Here is a 25,530-nt window from a genome sequence, read left to right on the forward strand (position 1 = left end):
TAATGGGCTTGAAATTTTGTTTATTCATTTTTGGAAAATGAACTGCTTTTCAAATTTTTATCCTCAGAAAGTGGTTTTCAAATGATGTGTCATTATCCTATCCTATGAGATATAACATATTTTTCAAAAGATAATGACACTTTTTCAAAATAATAGATCACAGATCATTGTGAACCAAATTTTGAAAAAATCATACGATACATCATTTGGAAAAAAATAAAAAATAAATAATTGAGATTGCGTAACACTTCTCTTATTTTTTATTTTTGAAGTGATACAATCATTTGCAAATATATATATACATACAAAATACTAGAAATTCTGAACTGATGCACCACGAGTTGCTCCCCATAATTAATAATAATAATAATCTTAAACCTGAAAGAGCTCAGGGTTGGAATCTCCATTCCGTAGATGCCGCTTGCCATTCATTTTCCTTCCAAATTCCTTTCTCTCCCATACACAATTGATTCAAGAAGCAGATATATGACGGATTCCACTCCTCTACAGTCGCCAGATTTGCCTTCGGCGCCCATGGAGTTGTGATAGGAGGAATCTGAAACTCCCTGCCCTTGGGCGTCACGAAGCCATCCTGTTCCTCCTCCTTCTCCGTTTTGTGTGGATCCGTCTTGGACGCCGATGGCGTGACGGAGATCGCCAAACTCGGAAACTCCGAGCGCGTCGCCTCCATTCTCACGATCTAAAGGATGGATAGCTAATGGCTTTGTTTGTGTAATACGAAGAAGAGCAGCGGTGACAACTAACTAACAAGCGTAGCGTAGCTGGTACCATATATAGTTCTTCTAAGGCGGTGGGTGCCACTTGTCACGGCGTACTCGTTTGCCACGTGTGTTGATCATCTGCATGAATGCCAGCTGTCACAGCGTACTCGTTTGGCACGTGTGTTGCTCAGGGATGTTGTATATATTATCCGATCACTCAACTGTGCTTGCATTCATCTGCCCTCTGGCCCCTCTGTTGCCAATTCCAGCAGCTCTGCAAGTTTTTCATGGGAGGCAGATGCATACATATTATCCATTAGCTTCTCCATTATTCATCATTATTGAGGTAATACTAATCTTTTTTTCTATTTCTTTTTTCCTTCTTACATCATTATCATGATTTGTCCATTGGCCATTCGCATTGCAACTTTCCTCTCTAGACTCTAGTCACTCTGCTATGTCAAAAGATAGATTAAATTGTCTAGGTTAGGGATTGGAAGAGGTTCATTAGCATAATTTGGTTGGAAAGCCACTTTCTTTGTAATGAATTTCAAATTTTTGTTTGGAAACTGGAAAGCTGCAGCATCATTTTTCGAAATGAGCTGTAACTGATGATAATGTGGTTTACTCTTTAGAAAATAACTACTTAAGGAATTGAATGAGTTCCAAAATTAGTTTGATTACTATCTTGTTCTCTTCACGCTGAACTAAATTTTCATCTGAAAAAGCTATAAATGACTTTGCTAGTAGTAAAAATTCATGAGTCAAATCTCTATGCACTGACTGCCTTGTTAATAGAGTATGAATGATGACCCCCGTCTGCTTGAGCCCCCCCAAATTCACATGAACTTGCAGCTCTCTCCTATCTTCTGAAGATCGATTTGTTGATTTTTCTGATGAAATTGATCAAGTTTGGTTCAGTCTGTAGCAGATGGTTGCTTGATTGCTTGGACTTTTATATGTTGTTGAAGAAGTGAAATGAATTATCAGCTCTCTAAGTGTTCGTTTAGGACTAATTACCTTTTTACTGAACTCGGTCTTTCCGTAAATCTGCTCCCTTAAATGAACAGAGGTTAAATGACCTGGTGCGGTCAAGAAAACAATCATGTGCCGGTGCCAATCTATTTTAGAGGAACTGCAGGTAGGCCTTTGTTGGAGATTGATTCTGCTAAGCAGAAATTTAGTCTTGAACTTGAGCAAAGGCGAGAAAACATGAAGGTACACTTGCCAATTTGCTCCAGTTATGACATTATTATTTGTTATTGTGGTGTGAAGAAATTTTATTTTTGATTTTTTTCCGAGCAAATGGTACACGAAGAAACAAACTAAAAACAAAAGACAAAGCAAAGCAAAGGGAAGAGATAAGTAAGTCTAAGGGGGATTGATGTACCACGGGGACGGGAGGCAGAGGCACAGAAGAAATGGGAATGCTAGCCGACCACTAATGTTAGTGGAGGTGCCATGCCATGTTGCTAGTTATGTGCAGTCCAATTTGCACGGCGGTTGATTAATATTTACGGAAAGAACAGGCTGGGATGTTGCACAGAATTGAGTGAGCTTCACATATGAAAGGATCTGATTGCCACTTGACAGAAGTCCTCGTTAAGGAAGGTAAACACCACTACTTATGAATTGCCCTCGAAGATAATATTGTTGAAGCCGTCCTCTGCTACTTGCTCGATGGCATGGCTGCTCTAGCTTCTCCCACTGAGGAGTCTCATGGGGGGAGCTTCCTCATCCAAGCATGAAGAAGGTTTTGAGAAATAGCACCTCCCATAAAAAATGTCTCATGGATCGCCGCATCAAAATTTATCTTGAGAAAACTGCCTCGAGGAGGCGACCACTTCTCAATTGTTGGTTTTTTTCCCAAATGTCCACGGTGCTTTTATCAAACATATGATTTATCTTACTCTCATCTCATGTTCTGATGTTGGGGAGAAGTAAATCTGCCACCCTCAGATTATAAAGTTGAGGGTCAATTATGTCCTTGGGAGGGCTTCAAGCCACCCACATTAGGGATTCATGGGTCTTCCCATATTCTGATGCTATTACCACTGTTAATCTTCAAATATTGTTTATGTCGTGTATTTACTTCATGCAGGCAAGTGATTCTTTAAGGGCAACAGTCTTTAAAAAAAAAAAAAAAAAAACTTCTTGCATTCAGAGCGAAGAAACCCGAGTTTCTGAGAGCTTTTGCAGAAAATCAGGAGTACGTTTGGTACACTAGAACGATTATAACCTAAGAATAAGAATGAGTATTATTAAGAATACAATAAGCTAAAATGGAATTACCATTCTTATTCATTTGTTTGATAACAGCACATGAATAACCAAATTTTCTAACTAAAATGGAATCAGATTTCAACCAAATTTCTCTCACACATTTTTTTTTTCATGTTATTCTTATTCCATTAACATTTTGCGAACCTTTAGGCTTCAAAGAGAAGTGGAAAGGCACAGTAGCAGAAACTAATTTGCTAGATGAAATTGCTTCCACTGTAGAAACTGATCGAAATCTTGGGTTGCGAAAATCTGAGTTTGAACTTAGACTCGCATAAGCGGCAATGCTCGGAGTCAAGAGCATGGACATGGTGGATCAAACTCAACACGGAAGTGTGAGAAAGAGATGCAGATACAGAGACAAACAGAGAAGATAGGTGAGTGTGGCGTCAAAGGGCAAGGCCCTGGCGTTATCTATGGCTCATATCTCATCCGGACCACAACGCTCGGAGAGTACAGTATTTGTGTTGAGGAATTTGAGGGTGGGCTCGAACTCACTGAAATACCATATTTTTAAACGGACTTTTCGAGTATTTAGTGCTGTTTTCTATCACTATACAGCGTCATAGACTAGCGGACTTTCAAGTATTTACTGTGTTGTTCTATTGCAGGAAAGGGAGAAGGTATCATTTGAGCTAGAGATCATTGGTGTATTTGCTGCTGCTTTCTATTGCTATCTTACGTATTTTTTAGTCTCGAGAAATCCACTGATTCCAGAAGTACTCGGCCTTCAATTTACAATTAGAATGAAGAGAAAAATAGTCTTTGCTCAGACAAAACTGTGTTAAATATTTAGCTCTTCTGGATTCTAGTGTTGCTATATGTTAAAAGTTAAAACATATGAAAAATGACAAGTTAGACTACGGATTTGAATTTTCCAAGATATCCTGCACGGCAGGGAAACGGCCCAGGCCATTAATAACGGCAAGCGGGTGCAAGGAAGAATATTTTAACACCATTCAATCACATGTTGACACGTGTTTACAGGTAAAAAAGTAGTATAAGAATTACAAGTCTAGCATTTTACAAACTGAAAAGACATGGGACACAAGCTCTAACAACCCAATACAACAAGCACAAGGTAAACGACCGTCAATGAAAGAAAAACCAAGTGATATCATAAATGTTAACGAACGTGTGTGAGTTGAAGCCCCTGCATTTCAGGGCCAACAACCCACAGCACTATCCGCAACAAATGAATTATGATAACGGAAGTGTGATGCATTTAGTTTTTTCCTGGGCAAAAAGTGTTATGCTGCATTTACAGAATGAACGGGACTGAAGAAACAATTGGACACACCAAAATGGAAAAATACATACATATATATATATATGAGAAAATATTTACACGCATTTACCTATGTAACATATTATTTGCCAAAGCCCCCAATAAAGCGCAGCATTTTCTTCCCAACAGCCTTGACCCTTCTATGCCGGGGGCGAATGAATGTATCGCATAGACTATTGGTAGAAAGCGCCCTACCAATATTTCAAGGTACATCGACAGCGAACAGGAATTAGCGAGACGTAATGTGTAGCATGTGATCCAAACGCACCAGAAACACTGCATCCGAGACTTCAATGGAAGTCTCAAGCGCTCGTGTCCCTCAAATCAAATACAGATATTACGAGACAATACGCATGTCATCTTGCTTGAGAGTTGTCATCAGCATAGATAGAGATACAAGCGTCTGCAGCACCAGCAGCAAGCAATATTTGATAGGGATGGAAGGTAAGGCAGCTTACAGGACCAATCTTTGGGGCCATGAAGGTATGCTGGTATCGAATGGTGCCTAGTTGTACACCCTCCAGGCTAAATACTTTGATAAGCCGGTTGGCTGAACCACTGGCAATGACCGGGGCATGTCTATGAACAGCTAAAGCTGCAAGGGAGCCCCTATGGGCATCAATTGTGAGGTAGGCATCCCTGTGACTTCTGATGTCAAGGAACTGAATGTCACCTGCCTGAGATGCACTGACAATCTGACAGAAGTGAAGGTTAGGTACAATTTACCTTCTCAGAAAAAAAATGTCAAATTGAAATCATCAAGAGGAGCAAGGATTTCAATATTGAATTCACTTAAAAGACCTCAACAACTATAATCCTAATATGTTTGTTTAAACAGGCATGTCAGAAAAGGTGCTCGGTTTACCTTTGCTGGATCAAGCCCAGGTTGAAAGCCAATCCCCATGACTCTCTCAATTTTTTGCTTGTGTGGCCGCGTTGTACAGACAAGCCTAGGAATTACAACACATTTGTACATACAAATGTCAAACTCAAAAACAATATTAGGAACAGATAACAAGGCAAAAGATAGATGAACAAGAGAACCAGTAACAACAAATTATTAACTTTAACATCAAGCAATCTCACAGCGACATATAAGTGACTCCCTAACCCCCAATTCATGTATTGAACATGTCAAATTTCCCAAATAGCATCTAATCTTTCAGATGTGCCTGATAAATGAAATTACCATGCAAATAACGTACACCAACAATGTAGAAATCCATTAGCCTAAACCAATAAAATCTGCATTAAGAACAAACTACAGATGGCAACATTTTGAATTGGAGGTACTAAAATACATGTCAATATCCATCACACATGAAAACATTGGGAAAAAAGTCTCAACAACAATTAATACGCATTTATATATCCATCATGCTGGCCAAATTTTTATTTTTATTTTTTTTAAAAAAAAAAGGAAAAAATAAATTGGCTTACAACAATATCTTGAACAAGGAAAGAACTAAACATCTTGACCCATCTGATTTTACAGTGGTTAAGTCACAACGAAGTTTTAGGACAATATAGGAAGTTTACAATCTGATATTTCATGTCTGGCTAGGTGTTAAGAGTTTGGATACAAAATGCTCAAAAAAGCTACTTTAGCAGTTATCAGGTCTGAAAAAAATCTACAGCCATTCATGGTCCTACACAACCACACTTGCCATGACTAAAACTTTGTAGAAATAATCAGAAACTCAATATAGACTTCATTACCACCACAGCAGTGTGGAAATAACATGTACTCTATCTTACAGTATGAAAGTTTGCAAATGACACATATTTCAATGGAGCAAAATAAACATAATAATTGATGCGTTATTGTATTGTAATTTCAAAAGATTGTTATTTTTATTTTATTTCACTAAATGCATGGCATTTCCAAACTTTCGTCTGTTGTGGGAGTAATTGACATACCAAAAGAATACTTTCAAAAGAAGATTGAACAAAGAAAAGATCAATATGTTTGGACGTGTACTGTGATGTGTTTGTGCATGTACATATGCCACCTTTTCTTCCCATATGAGCCAGGAAAATTACCATCTTGCATATGAGTTTTACTTAATAACACTATGGAAAGGATGCACTATACCAGGTAAAACATTTCCAGTAAGCCATAAAAATATTCCATGTAAAAGCTTACATTTCAGGTGTTCGAATATCGTAGAGTCTGACAGAACCATCCACAAAACCAGCAGCAAATTGACCCCCGTGAACTTGAGAAGCAGCCTAGATATGTCATGGATTAGAATAATTATCAAAAAAAGTGCCAATGTTTCCAATGGCTATAGCAAACAAGAAAACACAAACCAGACAAATAAGAATATTAAATAATTACAACAGATCTTGATGAGAAAGAAAAAACAAAAAATGTATCTACATTCATTTCTGAAAATGCAGTATGTTTCCCGAATTTGTAACTTTCAATTAATTCTTTACCTTATTCAGTGAACCCAGCGCAAGTTAAAGTTAAACAGACAATGTTTTGAGTCCTTTTTTTTTTTAAGAAATCAAAATATCATTAAAAGTGTAAGGTGCCCCGGGTAATAAGAAAATATACAAGAGAACGTTGAGATGCTGCAGTGTTTGAGCCATTTCAACTTAATAAAACAAGGCAACATAAATTTAGCGATCTAGCTACCGCATAACATGACTAAACAAGTACGAGGAACTGGTAAAACTCACCAATGCTGAGATGCTGCAATCAGATGCTGAAGCAATGGAATTAACAAGCTGCTCTTTATCCAGATCCCATAGCATAATGGATGATATCTCGCCAGAAGCATACTAATGATAAAATTTTGAAATTTTTTTTATCAACACTGAGCCTTAAAATATAAGCCCAAAACATAAGAATAAGGTCAAGAAATAGTAGATTTTTTAAGAAAAATATGCACCAGATATCCGGACTGCTGTTGCCAATCCACAACAGCATTCAAACTTCGCACGCCAGGTTTATGGCCTTGAATTGAAGAGAATGCAGTTACACGCTTTTGTTTATTCTTCAGATTATAATCTTTCCAAACTCGGATATTTCCATCAGCTACATTATAGGCACACATCAGAAGTTAGATTGACTCAAAATTTCAGACATTACAACAAAGAATCCTCTGTAATTATCATGAAACTAATTAAAACAGAAGTAAATAACATTACATGAAGCAGCAAGAAGCAAGCTGTCATCAAGCTCATTTACAAGGCAGAGCTTACTAATTCCTTTTTCAGGAAAATCATGATTATCAAAACTGTTGAGCAAGGTAGCAGCCTCATAATTCCATACCCTGTTAAGAAACAAACAAAGATGTTAATATCCCAGAAAGACAGATTGGGATATCACAACGCAAGGAACAAAGGACTCATGAAGCTTCAATCACCAAAGTAATAGCGACCAAATTGGTTGGAACCCATCTAATCATATTGTACAAGATGCAAAATAAAAATGAATAGAATAAAAACAAAAACAATTTTAGGGCCATTTGACTAACAAACAATCAAGCAGACAAAAATTCTGATTTCTATCGCATGGAATTTATGAAAGATACAAAATCAACCCATTTACATAATTGTCCAAGATTTTTTTGACTATTTTTCCTTTTTCCTATTCTTAGAATATTGAAATTGACGTTTTGTAATGTGATGTGTAAAATGACAATCAAAAATATATTATCAAATCCATAGCAGAGACAAGTGAGAGAGGCAGAGAGAGAATGCCAGGTTCCAATAGATATTAATTCATGCTCAAATATGAACCTGTGCTTAATGTGGACCTTATGGAGAGAGCGGAATGCAAGATGTTTTGAAGATCATGAAAAGTCGAAGGACGAGCTCAAAAACATTTTGGCCAAATCCCTCTTTCATTGGATGGGCTTTTAATATTTCTTCTTTTTCTAATTTCTCTCATTTTGTGGAGTTTTGTTCTTCTTTTCGCCTTTAGTGGGGCCTTTCTTTGTATACATCCTTTGTACTAGGGTTGCGCCCTTCTGCGCTTTTCAATGAAATGAATTATTTTATTAAAAAAAAAAAAATGCTCAATATGAACCACCTATAATTTTATAATCATCAGAGCATGCAATTTCTTGTAATCGGGCCATACTAAGTATGTTCAGAGCCTTCCTCAAGTAAAAATTATAAATGGAAGCTGCATACCTGATCCGTTCACTCTCATCTGCAGCAATAACAATAGGAGAGAAAGGTTGAAGCAGTATTGTTTTGGAACCACTTTCGAACTTTGTATCCCAGCTAGCAATTGGATTATTAAGCTTGCTAACAGCTGACCAAGAAATAAAAATCACATTGGTTCCACAATCAAAAAACTATAACATAATTTTTTCCTAAGCCTACACAGATAATAAAAGGAATAGGAGAATTTAATTAAAAGAAAAAAGACCCACATGAGTGCTGGCATTTTGCTATGTGCTCAAATGCAAATTTGTCCCTCTCCTCTCTTCTAGCCAGTATTTCGTCACTATCATCTGGTGCAGTAAGTAGTGGCTTGGAGAAGTAGCCACAACTCCAATTGTAGATTGTTGATTGCGGAAGCAGACTGCGTTCCGAAGCCCCAGATGATCCGCCAGCACCAAGAAGCGGGTCAGCTAATCCTGTCTCTGGAGAATTTAACACATGAGGCCTGAACTCCAAAGAATAAACTCTTCGCATTCCAGCTAAATAACTAGGTCGAGGAGGGCTGACAGGAGGAGTTCGGAAGGTTAAAGGCAAATGACCTGGCAACAACAGCATAAGCAAATCATGATTTAAAGCATAAAAAGGCAACAACAAAAAAAAAATGATTGGCAAAGAAGTAAAAAATAGGACAAATTTTAGTCAAAGATCTCAAATTGTTCACAACAAAAATTTACCTCCATTCATCTCAAACCATGAAGATGAACGAGCTAATCCAGCAAGAGGAGTTGGAGATGCTGTTGTTGCTTCACCATGCTGAACACCACTACTGAACTTCAAAGGTTTTGCCACTACTTGCTCAATCCCTATAATGGACAGTACCCGTCGACCAAGACTCGCTATGCGTGGAGATGGATCCTTGGCTAATGTACACATAGCCAACACGCATTGTGAATACATTGAATTGTCTAGTGGTTTTGACCTTGAATGGTTAACCCCATTACTGACACCATCATTCAATATTCCGGAATCAGAATGTTGAGATGAATCATCAGACACAGGAGAACCATGCATAATGCCAGAGTTAGCAAGAGGGCTGCTGGTGGAGACCCTTCCATCTCGAACCACTGATAGATTGTCATTGCTGACTCTCAACAGAGAACCAATCTGGGATGAAACAATATTTGCGTGTGGCATGTACTGGTTTGAGTTACTATATCCACTACTGCTGCTGTTTATATGAGCCAAAGAAGGTAAGGAATTAATCAAAGAATTAGACTGAGGTTTCCAATATGCAGCAGCAATTGACTTGAGATGCTTGTTGTGGCCAAAGGCAAAGCGAGACAAAGCTATCAAGAAACAAGAAAACCAGGTTTAGTTACTTTTCAAAGTTTATATCAACAGAAGTTATAATTCTAAGCTATCATAATAGTAACAACAATAATAACTATTTTAATAGAAGAAAAAGAAGCAAAAACAAACTACTAATACTCCAGACTCAAATATACAATGGTTAAGAGTATACACAAATGAAGAGTGAGGTACAACATTGGCCAGATCCAAGTATTTGCTCGTGAAAAGAGGGGACGTATAAAGTTTTAAGATATATTTTTTTTTTATAAGTAAGAAAATTTTATTAAAAAAGTGTAAGGTGCCCCTAAGTACACAGGTAGTATACACTGGAACAACTCAGCTAACCCAAAAAAAACCCCAAGAAATCACCATATAATGGTTTGAAAATTTTTTTAGACAGCTAAAAAGACAATTGAGCAAGTGACCAGTTTCTCAATTTATCACCAAATCCAACTTGGCCTACTTCAGTTTATAAAAAGAAATCCCCTCAAAATCATTTCGAAGAATCCAGACTCCACACTTTTCATCCAATCATAACAATAAGTTCGTAATTAACAAAAAATAAATAAATCAAGATGCCAAAGACAACCAAACTGGATGAATACAGAAAATGGATGACCATTCACATACCCACAGCAACCTCTGCCCTAACCAGTGGACTTCCATCTGAAACAACACTTAAAAGGCTTCTAACAATAGCCTTAATCTTTTCATCATCATCACATTCTTCATCTCCTCCAACTGCAGCACCATCTCTACACGAGTCACCCCCAATGTCAAGCAGGGTGCCAAGCGCAAAAACAGCACAAGCCCGAACCTGAAAAAAAAAAAAATATATATATATATATATATATATATATATATATATATATATATATATAAAGATGGATAATACAATTAATTAAACATTTCAATTTCACTGCAAAATGAAAATCACTGATCACTTAAAAGAAAAGAAAAAATAGCTCTCAAAGTAAGATGTTAAACCTCTGGTTGGGGCTCAGACAATAGAGGAGCATATATAGCAGGGGCATCTGCCTGCAAACCCATTAATTGGGCCTCTGTGAAATCCTCCCACAGCTTTCCCATACAGAGGCAAAGCCACTGAAGAAATAAGGGGTCAGCCTGTCCATCATTTGGTGCTGAACCCTGAAGGTGCTTCAAGCAGACATGAATCAAACCAGCTTCAAAACAAGCTTCCTGGCCCCTTCTGTGCCCATCCACAATCACAGCCAAAACAAATGCAGCCATTGCACGCTGTTCTGGATATGCTTCCATGCTATCAAGAAATCTAATGAAATATATATGTCCCCCATCCTTTACTAGATCAACCTGACATGACTATCATCCCACAAGACAGAACATAATCAACATTTTGCGTGTGTGTGTGTATATATATATTATAAGTAATCGAAATAACATTAAAAGTGAAAAGCGATAATAAGGTACACAAGGAGTATACAGGAGAAACACCTTGATCAGAGGAAACATTTTGTAAATATAAAGTGGATGTATATTAAAAAAAGAGCTTTAACAAAAAGTGGCTGCAAGAAAAGGGGTCACCCCCCCGGGGGGGGGGGGGGGGGGGGGGGGGGGGGGGGCGGGTGGGGTTTGGTTAAAGAATTAATAGCAAAATAGTGATAGAAGTTAGACCACGTTCCTCACAAAGACTAGCTTGAAACTGTGAAGACTACTACCATGAAATCTACTTAATTCTTGCCATATTACGTTCAAAAGTTTCACATTAATTCAAAGCAGAAGTAATCTTACTGAACCAAACGGTATAAATAATATAATCCTCTCAAGCAGACAAAGTGAAGGAAACATAATTTGCTATGAAGATTACTAAACATTGAAAAGGTGTTTATATCTAAATCATATGGATGATGTGATATGAAGGCTGGTCATAGTAATCTTCTCTCTCGGCATCATGGATTTTTTATCAGAAGTTGTTTTCCACATCTCTAAAAAAAAGTGAGCTTTAGTTGGTTCATAAAAACCAAACAAAATAACATAGCATCAACCCAAAACCGTAGCAACATAAACAACGTTAATAATATTTGGAAATAATGTTTGCTTTATTGGGCTTGGAATGAAACTATAAACTCAAGTTATTTTAAATAACCGAGTTCAAATCCAAGTTGTACTAAATAAAGTAGACAAGTTCCAACATTGGTCACTAACACTGAAATTCTGTTTCTTAAACCCAAAAGAACATTACTAGACCCTGGTGTTCGTTCATATGCGAAGCATACTTAAAAAAGGGATTCAGGTCATTGTGGTTGATTCTCTCACATATGGAATGTGTGTAGAAAAGGGTAAAAGTCCTTTCAGTGGAGAAAACATAATTCTCGAAAAAAAATTCCAGCCATTACCAAGCTCATAAAATATCAGAGAAAATAATTTTATTGGGCGTTCTTTGTATGGACTGCAGCTTTAGGAAAAATTTTGACTCATGACAATCTACGAAAGAGGAATATTGTGGTTATTGAGTGGTGTTGTATGTGTAAAAAGAAGGGGGAGTCTATTGATCATCTGTTACTTCATTGCGACACCGCCCGTGAGCTTTGGAGTTTTGTGTTTTCTTTATTTGGAGTTGAATGGGTCATGCCACAATCGGTGATGGGTTTGTTGACTACTTGGGGTGCTTTTCGAGGGCATGGCCTAGCAAAAAATGTTTGGCGTTTAGTTCCTCACTGTGTTTTGTGGAGCATTTGGAGGGAGCGGAATGCGAGGCTTTTTGAAGATGTCGAGACTGTAATGGTGGTTTTAAGGAAGCGTCTTCTTAACACGCTATATTTATGGATAGCTCCCCATCTTTGCCACTTAGGTGTTTCTACTTTTGTAGACTTTCTTAATTTATTAGTTGTTCCTCCTGTTTAGGGGCTCTCTTGTATACTTCCCGTGTATTAGGGTTGCGCCCCTCTGCGCTTTTTTATTGAATTTTAAATTACTTATCAAAAAAAAAATTCTATTTAAAAAATAGCAACTTAATTTTTGATAAACAAACTAAATTAGCTGAAATAATATGAAGCAGATTTAGGTATACCTTATCAAGTGCAAGAATCTTCGTCCATATGAAAACAAGAATTTGTCGTAGTTCTGGTGTCGTTGTTTGCAACAGCTTCAGGACATATGGAAATATTCCAACAGACAAAGCCTACAACAAGCAGGAAAGTCATCAAGTTAATCATGATATTAAACACCAAGTTAGGAAAGAGAGAAGTAACAACAAAGTTACCAACAACTACCAGATCTACAGCCCAGGGTCCCATGTCAAGGAATCTTCCAAGAAGAACCAGTGCCCGATATCGATGGCCTTGACTAAGCAAAACCTGCAAGAAAGTAAGTTTACAGACTCGTTATTATAAGCAAAGAATAGTATAAACACCAAAACACTGACCCAACGAAGAAAAAAACTCCATTATTTTTTCTTTTTTAAGATGAATAACAAAACTCCATTCTGCACAGAGGGGGAAAAAAAAAAAAAAAAAAAAGAAGCAAGAATTGAGCTGGGGAAGGAAATGCATTAAGAAAAAAAAAATGATCTTAAAAATATAGTAATCATTCCAGGGGAGCAGGCAGCACGTTAAAAGGTTGCCAATCAAAGCTATTTGCATGCCCATGACATGATAGGCATATTAGTAGGCTCAAATCTGTTGTCGTCTCCAATGTAAGAAAATGTAAACCAAAACTAACCAAGCTTTCCAGGTCGTTTTAAGTAGTTACTTCCAGAATTAGCACTGGTAAAACAATTTTCTAATATAACTACACTGTAATTACAGACTACGCCCCTAACAAATAGACATACTAATTCAAATTTCCATCAGAGCAGTAAATGACTCAAAACATACCCACCAAGAACTAAAGAAATTAGGACTCAGCAGAGGATTTAAAAAAAATCATGTAAGTGCACATACATCCTAGAAAATTATAACACCATGAAATAGGAAGGATGACCAAAGAATCGCCCCAAAAGGAGCAAGACAAGTGCCACACCTGAAGGACAATGGGCAATTGCTCTGGCGGTTTCTTATGTTCAGATCCATGGTCGAGCCATACCTCAAAAGCCGTCAATTGTTCAGTGAAAAATGGACTAGGCTGAAACAAAATAAACATATGCTACTAAGATAACCAAAAGAAAAGAGTATAATTATGGTTAACAAAAGCATCATTCTTCATAATCAATTAATATTTAAGCAATATTCATCATATCTTGCAAGCCCAGAGTAAGAAATTCAAACAAGAACAAATCCCAAGGAACACACCAGGAACTCCGCATTAGGGTCCTCAATCAGTGATGGAAGCTGAGAAAGGCAGATCTCAGCAGCCATGTCCCATGCATCCCTGCATTGTGCATAAGTGAGTATGCCAATTGAATTTTATAAACACAAAGCTGAATAAAAGTTACAAGTATCTTCTGCGTACCACATATGATGCAGATGGGTTGGTGGCAACATAGGGTAAGAGATGGGGGAACAATTAGCAGCACGCATAATTCGCTCCGCAAGTAAAAAATTTCGAAATAAACTGGCAACTAACAAATCTTGCCTGAAAAGCTTCTGAAAAAGATCTGCAGCACAAAACCACAAGTATAGGCAACATGTACCACTAACAAGAACCATAAATGAAAAGCTAAAAACCATGCTATGGTGCGTCAAATCTATAAAGTGAAAAATTACCATGAGGAAGAACATTCCAGGCAATTGTGTCAGTCACAGCTGTAAAAATCCAGTTCAATTCACCGAGAAGTGTTTTCCGGTCATTCTGCCGTCCAGGAATTTTATCTATAAGCGAATAATCAAGGGACTCACGAAGCAAGGAACGTTTGCAGAACCTGGGAGAAAAAAAGTAACAATAAATACATAGATAAGCCTATTAACACATGGATTATTAACAAATAGATAGTAAACAGATAAGCAAAGTTGAAAATCATCAGAACAACTCAATAACTAAAGCTTGAATATTGCACACGAAATAAAAAAAAACAGAAACAGCTAAAAGACCACAGAAAACTTGGAGCACTAAAGTAAAAATTCAAAACAGATACCTCACATGCCATTATGAAGGCCAGCAAGCACTTAAAAAAGGGATTATAAATGCAGCACAGACAGCTCCACACCCAATCCAACTAAAAAACTACTAAACAACATAACAAACAAAATATATGTTATGAATTGACGCACATAAACCAAGCCGGTAACAAAATTCAAACTGACAAGGCTAACACCACAAGATGCAAAGGTGCAAATGTGTACACATAAGCTTACAGTTCAAATGATCACATCATCTGATAAGAACCAACCCAGCAACTCCGGGAAACTATGGTTGCATCTGTTTATAGGCACCAACAATACAAGGATAGAGTTGCTACCCTAGAAGATGATAGAGTATCTTTTATGTTACCAACAGATGAACCGTAAGAAATTTTAACCAATCAAACTCTGAGAGATGGATAATATCCTCTCATCTATATTGGAGAAGTTCTACTGATGATGGACACGAATGAGGGTGCCTCCATCATTCATCGCGCAAGGGAAAATTGGCCACCTAACTAATACAGAAGGGGAAAAGGTAGTGTCCTCCATGGTTTCTTTTTTTTTTATAGTAATAAAATTTTATATATAAATAAAATAAAAAGTGTAAGGCACCCCTAAGTACACATAAAGTATACATAGGAACAATCAAACCAGCCCAAAGAGAAAAAAAATTGGACCATTTCTCAATTTTTTTTAGGCGTGTCACCCTTGCACAGGGGCCATGCTAATCTTCTCTATATCGTTCCAATTTTATCGGATGCCCCGACAGACACCTCCATGGGATTTTTTTTTTTTCGAGCATCCTCCATGGTTCTACTACCACATAGTAATTTCTCATTGTTAGACTGATATCAACATCAAGCTTCATAATGGTGTAAGCAGGAATGTAATCGAGCCGAGTCGAGTTTTAAGATTTCTAGACTGACTCGTTTATGAGTCGAGCTCGAATTCGAGCCGAGCTATAAAATGCATATTCAAGCTCAGCTCATTTAAAACTCGGGCGAGCTCAAGCTCATTGAGAATGACATTCAAGCCAAGCCGAACCGAGCCAGGTTATTCGACAAGCTCGATTCAACTAAAGCTCGAGGTAAGCTATTAAATTTTTCAATGTGTGATCAAAGCGGAGTTCAAGCCCGAGTTTGTGCACAACCTCCATGCTAACTATTAATAACTTAAATGTTATTTAACATACTAAATACTATTATCAAAGTATTATAATTAATATGTAATACAATATTTACTTAGCTAGTATACTATGTGCTTATTTAGTGTGTATATATATTTTATCAAAAAATGACCTATAGACTATAGTTAACTACTATATATATATATATATATATATATATATATATATATATATAATACAAAAAAATATCGAGTAACATATAGTTAATTACATTTAGTCATTTACTTAGTATATGTTAATAAACTAGATAATATGTTTGTTTATGAACTAACTAGTTAGTATGTTAACTAATACACAAAAAATATAAGTATTAAGTACAATTTATAACATATATTACTTAATTACTAATATACATGCTTAAATTTATATAACTCATTTTTAGTAATATGTAAGAGATATGAACAAGCTAACAAGTCGGACTAACGAGCCGGGTGAGCGATCCAGTCGAGCTTTAAACGAGCTGAGCTCACGAACCCCTATCAAGTTTTATCGAGCGAATCGGATATGTATCACTTACTAATCGAGCGAGTTTCTATAGTAACAAGCAAGTTTCTACAGTATCAAGTGAGTTTCTACAGTATCAAGCTCGAGTTCAAATCGGGCTAAACCGAGTGGGTTGTCGAAAAGACTAATTTATTTACATCCCTAGGTGTAAGGGAAAGCAAGCCTAAATCTCGCATGACATAGAAGTAGATGAAAACAACAGGAAGAGCTATAAGGTAGCACTTGATTGAATAGAAGGATCAACACCACTCCATTAATCAGGTAACTAGAGATAATAAATAAGATAGTTGACAAGATATAATCAACAGTTAAAAAAAATTCAATTCATCAAATGTGGTAAGAATAGTCTATATAAGCTAATATCAGACCTACTTAACAGCAAAGTTTTGAGGTAGAAAGCAAATCCCACTATACCTATTTGGTGCACACCTTCTCCCTAAGTTACAACTACATTTGCTCCAAATATTTTGTTGATAAGTAATCGAAATATCATTAAAGTCGTAATGCGCCCACAGATACAAAGGAAATACACGAGAAAACACCTAGCTAACTAAGAGAAAAAAAGAACAAGAAAATCATGATAACTGAGTAACAAGGGAGAAATATATGCAGTTGTACAAAGAGAAAGAGTACAAAAGAAAAATGACTCAAGCTCCTCCAACGTTCTCTCGCAGTTCTCAAAATTTTATTATTTATTTCCCTCCAAAGGAACCACAAGAGTCAAAAAGGCACCATCTTTTATACGTCAGCACTCTAAGTTCTATTAGCACCACCAAAAAGCAAGTCAACTACTTGACTAGGCATAACCTAAGACAACCCAAAAGCGCCTGAAAAAAAAACATTTCATAAGGCAAGCAACCTCACAATGAAGAAGAAGATTGACTATAGACTCTCCATTCCTCTTACATATACAACTCCTGTCAGTTACAAATGACATGTTGCTTCTTAAGATTGTCCATGGTAAGAATCCTTCCTACGGCCGCCGACCAAGCAAAGAAAACCACGCTCAAATGAGCTTTAGTCCACCAAATACTCTTCCAAGGGAAAGGAGAGTTATCAATACGAACCAGGACAATGTAAAAAGATCTAACATTGAACAACCTTTTTTGGAAGGAGTCCACCAAAGCTTGTCTTCACCTACCCGTCTCCCGCTAGCTGAATACAAGCAACTGAAAAACAAGGCAAAGATATCCACCTCTCAATCATGAGCCACTCTAGCAAAGCTAACATTCCACTGATTAGCGCCACTACAAAGCTCCAAGTGGGCCGCTACAGATGCATCCTTGGCATAATCAATACCATATAAATCTAAAAAGGCTTCCTTCAAATTATTAAATTTCATTTGTTCTAAATATAGTACCAGAAACCTTTCTACAAAAAAAATAACTACATTATATGGCCGACTAAAATTATAGGCCAATTTTGGTAAAAAAAAAAAATCTCAATTCTCTTTCCAAACAATAAAATACACCTTTCAAAATAGTTACCAAACGATTTTCTATCAAATGTAACCACCACCACTAACACACTTTTCAAAAATACTTATCAAACTTTTGCTTTTCAAAAACGTTGCCAAACAAATTTCCTGTGAACTATAAAAACAACACCTTTCAAATGTGGCCCCCACTGAACACTTCTCAATTTTCACCTTTTTCAAAACAAAAAACCCAAAACACTTTTCAAAAAATTTACCAAACATACACATAACTGCCCACTTATTCACCTAAATTTTATGCTGAACAACAAAGTAGATAAGTTTTGCTAAGTTTTAAATCAAAAAGAAAATATGTAAGCCCACAATTAAAGTCTCTAATAGGTTTTAGGACATGCAGCCCACTATTATTCCTCAATGTGTACATGCTCTCAAGTCAACCATCCAAACCAAACAAACATTTAGTTCTTAATTTAACTTTCTGTGATCGTGGAAAAATTCTTAGAATATGCACTAATTTTTTAATACTTAATGCCCCCATCCCTAAATAATAATCCACAAGGGGGCAGCCATAATTAGTGTCCATGCTAAAAAACAAAAAACAAAAGATAACTTATGCTCTATTTTGCATAATACCCTCACGAAAGTACTGATTAGATGTTAGAAATAAAAAAATAAAAAAATTAAAAAAAAATTAATGTGAAATACAATCTAGGACTTCTTCTAATAAAACTTTTCTCACTTATCAAAAAAAAATACAATCTAGGACAAAATTGGAAAAGCAAAAAAAGAGAGAGAGGATTCAGTGCACTCTTCTTTAATATGATGCCCTCTCAAAGGAACAATAAATTCAATAGGAGTATATCTTATAAGGATTACCTTGCCGACAGACAAGTAATGGTCCATGTACAAATAGAAGAGGAGAGAAAAGTGGTAGTGGGTTCCTCACATCCAAAGCATTAAGGATTAATACCCAGGAGGATCATGAATTGAGCGCAACTATTATGTGTCAACAGTTCTAACAAGTTTATTTATTGAAAAACAAAAGAGAAAGTTCTCTCAATAACTACCACCAAAAAGGAAAATAATAAACAAATAAGCAAACCACGCACACAAATACAATGAGAAAAAAATCCATCACAAAAAAAAAAATGGAGAGAGAGAGAGAGATCCCAACGGAAAGGCTTAGTTGAAGCAAGGGCATAGCACAAGTATAGTCAGCATGCACAATATCATAATAGCCATCTATGGCTCATTTTATGCAACCTGTTCCAGAATATTGCAAACCAACAGATAATTCACAATGACATGGATCTTACCCATCATCAATGACACTAGTCCTTCTGTCTTAGTTTTAAAAGAAAAAAAAATAAAAATAAAAATAAATTAAAAGAATTAAAAATTAAAAAAATTATATCGAGAGAGATCAACCCAAAAGGGATCATTTTGTTTCGCCAGGGAATGAGCACAACTGAAAATCCATGAATAATACAAATAATATTTAAAACTCAGGACCGACAGACAATATTATCTACAACGAAACCCAACAGTGATAGGTAGCAGCCATACCAAAAGTTAGAAAGTATATATTTTCTAGAAGGAAATCAAGGTTTCAACAAATAGTCAAACTGAACTACCAACAGGGAAATAATTTCACCATCTTTTTTTTGATAAGTAGAAAGCAATTTTATTAAAAAAGTGTAAGGCGCCCCAGTACACAGGCAGTATACGAGAATTTCACCATCTTAATGCCATCTTTATAGGAGTTGTGAGGCAAGAAGTAAACACATCAGCAGGAAAATCAGCACTCTGGGGAAGAGTCTCATGTGCTTCACAGGCTGCAAGCAGAATGCAATCCCTTGAGGATCCAGAAGCACCCCCCCAATCATTAAGCTATCAAGAAATAATCCACAAGTTATCTTAACAGAAAGAATAATCATAACCTACATTATGGCTACTACAAATAACCAAATAAAAGATTTGTAGTAAAGACAGCTGAATACCTCATTGAAGGCATTGATAATCATCCCAGCAGCAGAGCAGTCAAAAACATATATTGATGGCGTCTTCAACCAGGAATCAAGGTCCCTGATTGGCAAGGGGATATACTGCGTATAACTCTTCAACAAAAACACGAGTTAGAGCAACATGACAATCTAATTAACAATGACAATAGAGCATCTAAAATAAAGAATGTTAGAAAGCAGTAACAAACCCTATTAAAGAGCCAAATTTCGCCATTAGCGGTTGGTTTTGGCACACCATGTCCATTATAATGGAACAGAACTCTCTCAGACTTGGCTGCTCTGCGACACGTATTACAAAGTTTCTTCACTTCCTCCACAGTAGGATCAAGTTGATACTTATAGCGAGCCTGCTAAAGTTTCAATAAGTTAAATTATTAGGTTAAAATGAACAGATAAAGCAATATGTCACACAGGTACATGCAAAAAATGTTCTTACCTTCGGCTGCCACCTTTCATACTGAATACTCAAGTTTTTCCCAATTGTCTCAAGTGCTTTTTGAGGTGCCATGGAAAAAGGATCTGCAAACATGGGAGAATATATAAATTGAAGAAAGCAAAAAGACTTCTAGCCATGAGAACTTTTGAAACAGAAATTCCACCTGTTCTACATCATGTTTCGTTTAATTGCCATGGAAATGAATGATATGAAAAGCAAGTCTGAATCAAATTTGCTTGGTTTGTAATTCTAATGGTAGCTACAAGGTGTCCCAAATCATTGCATTTTTCTTCACTTTTGTGGCAATCAAACAATGCAACATGCTAAACCACAAGTACCAGAAATGGGAAAGATACATAAATAGTATGAACAGTATAGATAACCGCAGCACAGGATTCTTCAAAAGAATATAAGAATCATTAAAGAATTTGAAATCAAACCAGCATGAACAAAATTAGAATTGAAAAATGCCATAACTGAACAAGGACACTGAAACCCTTTTCAACATATTTTACAATTAGTTACTTTGACAAACGCATTGACAATTAATTCCGTTTAAACAAACTTTGGAATTAGTTGCTTTAAGGAAACAAAAACAAGATTTAAGTTAACAAATAAATAATTATTATAAATTTCTTTTTAAAAAAATTGCAAAGACTGTTTCAACCATCTTGGAAAAACTATTTACAACCTCTTCAGCACATCCCATAAAAAAATAAAAAATATAAAAAAATAAAAAAATAAAAAAAGAAGAAGAAGAAAGTACAATGAAAGAAAACATTTTCCAGTACGATAAGAAGTACTCACTAATTACATGACTAATTAATAGCAAATAGCAGGAAGTATTTGGAAGTCTATTCAGCTGGAAAGATACCTTAAAATACGAACCAAACTAAAAGAAAATAAAAATGACAATACATTAACAACCAATACATAATAACCCCAAAAAAAAAAAGAGGAAATCAGCAGCTTAAAATGCACCTATCCAGCACTCCATTCTGGCACAAGGAGATATCTTGATTACATCAGGTGGATCCACACTAATATTTAAACATAAAACTAGAGCGACACATCCTGTCTTCATCTGCGTAAAAAATTGGGAATTAATCCAACACAGACATGCATATATAAGACAAAATTGTTTCAAAATCCATTTACCAGAATAGACTAAAACAAGGAAGCAATTGAAAAATAAAAAGAGAGAGAGAGCAGGAAACTCGAAATCTTCACAAAATATTCTAAGCAAGAGAAGAATGAGAGAAAATATATTGCCTCAATTTCTCGTATTGTTCATTGAAAAAAAAAAAAAGGCAGTGCCATAATGATAAGTTTTTAATTTCTTTTCTTTTTGATAAATATTGCAATTCAATTCAATGAAAGCGCAGAGGGGCGCAACCCTTACACACGAGAAGTATACAAGAGAGCCTCTAAATAGGACGAGAAGAGAATAAATTTAAAAATTCTACATAAGTAAAACCATTCAAACAATGATGGGACGCTACCCAAAGATATAACATATTGAGCAAACGCTTCCGTAAAGTTTTTAATCTCACCATGCCAACAGTAATGTGATGACAACAGAGGCCTTGATGTCTTACCATCTTCCACAGTAAAACCCTAACTGCTTTTAATAGCTCAAATCAATTCTAATTTTGAACATCGCTTTGAATTTTTTGACATTTTCTTTTCTGCTCCTTACTTCCCAATATACCATCTTCACTTTGAGCAAGAAAAATAGAAGTTTCTTTCCCTCATGGCAAATCAAATGCAACATAAACTCCAAGATAAGCAGATTTCAGTCTTCAAGTAAATAAAGAGGAACACAAGTATACGTGAAAAAGTGGTTAGCCGCCTAATGGTGCAGCAAATGACACTAACAAAAGCTGGTCATTCCCAAAACAATTCCTAAAGCAAATTCCCAGTTTTATTTGCATGTATATAGATATATGTATATATATCTTACTCCAACAATCCGGATACTGGGAGCATGCAGTTAAGTGACAATTGCATACTTTACATTTCATTTTTTTGTCACATTTAAGCAGTCACCAAGGTTTTTAGAGATTCCCATTCAACAATAACAGCGTCATCATAGACATTCAAAATCAACCAACATAGACATGTCATCAAAGCTAGGGTCTACTTTAAAAGGTTGGGCACCCAGACATTAGAAAGCGCAGATGCTTCATATGACTAAGCTCTGTATTTAACCAAACCCTTTCTAATGATTATCAAAAAAATTATAATTATTGCTAACTCCAAATCATTTAATGCATCCCTAGTGCATCAGGCAGATGACTGTCCTAGCAAAGCAAATTTGGAAATCCTCTATTCTGTCAAAAGTCAGTATTTGTATGGATGGGAACTATAGACCGAGAACGAATTTAAAATCCATAGATCACAAACTTCCCAACCATGTAAAGTTTTTGATTGAAGTTGAATTTAAGTCTATCAACCATCAAACCAGTTCTCCCGTCATGTTGGTGCAGTTCATGCAAATATTTTTATCTTCTAAAGCACAACTCATGGATCAACATGGGTCCGATAATCTAGGAATAAACTCTAATTGCATGTAGTCTATCAAGTGAATTATGAAGCTGGATGACTTGAACTGAATTATGAACACATTAGTTTTTGGTGCCATTGCGGGACTCAGCTGAGTAAATTCGAAACTCTGTTCCTCACAAATCTAGGAAGTCAATGTTGAGCACGTCATATATTGCCTATTGCTTATAGACCACACAGCCAACTGACTAAAACTATACTTTACACATTTTAAAGATGCATTACGGATATCAATTTTAGTAGCTTATTACATTGTAATACATATAACTACTAAATTAGTTTAAGTCAAGTGTGCACAAGACAGCCACTTTGACATCTAGGCAACCAGCAAGCTCTTTCCTGAGTTTCATGCTCGAAATGGTCGCATACATCCCATGATAAGGACCTGATTCAATCCCAATCTGTTGGAATTGGACAGATCACACCGATGCTTTGACCAACAATGAACGTAAAAACTAAAAAAGTAAAATTAGCAGCCCAACTTCAACTTCCAGACCACAGAACCAATTACCTAATTGCTACACAGCCTATCAACGAATACTTTAGAAATGGATTTGAGTAATGCCGCTTCTATCAGTTAATAGAACTAAAACCTAACCTAGCCCATATTCCCTAGCATAAGATTCCCCAGATAAAGGTTTTAATTTTGATCATATTTTCGTAATTGAAATGAATAATGAGATCATTTTCTGCCACACTTTCAACGATTACGAGAAAAAAAAAAAAAAAAAAAAAAAAAAAAAAAAAAAAAACCGGAGCTGCAAGAGAGACTGAGCTTACGCGGTCCTTAGGCCGCCATTTCGAGACCAAACCATTTTCCGAGGGGCCAGTGGGCGCGCAACCCTCGAAGGCCTCGTGCCGAGGCTCGCACAGCACCTTATTCTGGGGCAAGTACGCCAAGCTGGTCGTGGTGGAAGCCGTGGCATTTCCGTGGCTACTACTAGCAGTATCCGAATCCCTCCTCTGCGAGAACAAATCCCCGTCCTCGTGGCTCGAAGCGACCTCGTCCAGGTGCACCACTGAAGATTGCGAGTACCGAGACGCCATCAAGTCCCCCAATGCCATTCAAATTCCCCAGACCCCCTCAAATCAGCCAAACAACCGATTTCCCTAATCGAACAACCATACTATTCAGAAATGAACCAATCAAACCCTAGCTCCTCCCCTGGAGATAATTACGATCTGGAAGATTTCCGAGAGAGAGATACAGAGAGAAAGATATCTATAGAGAGAGGGAGAAGCGAGCCTAATCAACAAAGCCGCTGAACCAGCGGCGCATAGAGATTCGCCTGAGGAAAGCGAGAGAATCCAGCTCGGAAAACCCTAGAAAACGAGAGAAGGAGCTCTGAAAACCCTAGAACCCCAAGGCCCGGAAGCGGATGATGGAGGCGCATAGAATAGTGGCGGCACAACGAAAAAACGAAATCTCTCAAAATTAGGCTTTTGTGAAGGAAATGAATAAGACTCTGCGTGTGCGTGTGCGTGTGCGTGTGCGTATACGCTTGCGTTTGGTGTGCATATTGTGTTTGTCTTGCTTATTTTCTTTTTCTCTCTACCTTGTATATTTTTTTTATTCGGATTTATTTCCTATTTTTTTTCAGATTACTTCCAGATTTAGAAAGGACTACACGGAAAGAAAGCAGCCTTTTCTTAATTACAATCACTGCCATCTATTTGCACTTTTGGTTTTTCTGTTATTTCTTAAATATAATTTTTCAAGAACAAAGTTTTCCACCACTAAATTGAAGCTTGAGAAAATTCATCAACTTCAGTCTATTAAACTTAAAAGTACACGTAAAAATTATATGCTCCATTAAAAATTACATATTTTAATAATAAATGTTAATTTAATAAACTAAATTAAATAATTTTTTTTACCTAATTTAAAAGAAAATTTTCTTTATTTTTCAATGTGCGGAAAATAAACACGTACCCTCAGATACATTTACAGATAGAATCGCATTCTACAAACAAATATATATAAAAAAAATCAAGTGGATATAATTATTATTATTATTCTTTCCTCTGCTTGCTTTCTTATTCTTTTTTTTCTCTCACGTTGAGCTAAAAAGCAGTATCTGTTTAGTATTATATTTTATGTATCCGACAAAGGTTTTCTCTCTCAAATGAGTTGGAGGACATAAAAATTTCATTTGAAAATTATATATTTACGTGTTTTAAAAGTATATAATAATTTAACTAATAACTTTTATCTTTCATGTGTAACAACTTATAAATTAACAAAAATAAAAAATGTTAGTCACATCTGCATTATTATTTCAAAATGACAAGTCAAATTTAAAACTTCTTACAATATAGTGAGGAACCAATGCTTTTATACATGTAAAGGTCGTGAATTGTGCACATGTAGTATTTTTGTTTTTTTCTTCTTTTTTTTTGTCTAATCTTTTTTCATGGGATCGATGTGTTTACCAGTGTTATAGTATGATGAATGGAATGTTGATACGACGAAGAGCCCGTGAACTTTTTGTCATGAGCACTGGAAAGTGGAAAGCAAGTGACAAAACTTGAGGGAGAATAGGACGCGTGGATGAAGCTTTTTAAGGTGTAGTTTA

The 25,530-nt window shown here is 36.2% G+C and overlaps 1 protein-coding gene, 1 long non-coding RNA gene and 1 pseudogene across 3 annotated transcripts; 1 reads left to right on the forward strand and 2 right to left on the reverse strand.

Moving 5' to 3' along the window:
- Positions 1 to 328: 328 nt before the first annotated feature.
- On the forward strand, positions 329 to 2,813 carry LOC133873770 (uncharacterized). The gene is made up of 2 exons (XR_009901155.1): positions 329 to 1,068; positions 1,793 to 2,813. It is a non-coding gene; the product is annotated as an uncharacterized LOC133873770 (long non-coding RNA).
- A 1,285-nt stretch (positions 2,814 to 4,098) lies between these two features.
- Positions 4,099 to 24,453, reverse strand: LOC133873677 (regulatory-associated protein of TOR 1). Of its 2 annotated transcripts, none has more exons than XM_062311421.1 (23): positions 23,735 to 24,453; positions 21,371 to 21,473; positions 20,390 to 20,472; positions 20,142 to 20,300; positions 19,930 to 20,046; positions 19,668 to 19,819; positions 14,448 to 14,602; positions 14,194 to 14,338; positions 14,034 to 14,112; positions 13,765 to 13,866; positions 13,017 to 13,100; positions 12,815 to 12,925; positions 10,753 to 11,106; positions 10,396 to 10,582; positions 9,150 to 9,761; positions 8,685 to 9,014; positions 8,440 to 8,563; positions 7,450 to 7,574; positions 7,191 to 7,336; positions 6,979 to 7,080; positions 6,437 to 6,522; positions 5,156 to 5,240; positions 4,099 to 4,985 (listed from the first exon to the last, which is right to left on the reverse strand). In XM_062311421.1, exons 1-23 carry the CDS (start codon positions 24,017 to 24,019, stop codon positions 4,647 to 4,649), a joined length of 4,065 nt encoding a protein of 1,354 aa, XP_062167405.1. In that variant the 5' UTR covers positions 24,020 to 24,453; the 3' UTR covers positions 4,099 to 4,646. The 2 variants fall into 2 exon arrangements, with proteins under 2 accessions (XP_062167405.1, XP_062167404.1); XM_062311420.1 differs by having other exon boundaries at positions 20,142 to 20,303.
- LOC133874403 (U6 spliceosomal RNA) lies at positions 15,470 to 15,577 on the reverse strand (annotated as a pseudogene).
- Positions 24,454 to 25,530: the final 1,077 nt, after the last annotated feature.

The sequence above is a fragment of the Alnus glutinosa genome, chromosome 7 (genome assembly GCF_958979055.1).
Source record: "Alnus glutinosa chromosome 7, dhAlnGlut1.1, whole genome shotgun sequence".
Taxonomy (NCBI): domain Eukaryota; kingdom Viridiplantae; phylum Streptophyta; class Magnoliopsida; order Fagales; family Betulaceae; genus Alnus; species Alnus glutinosa.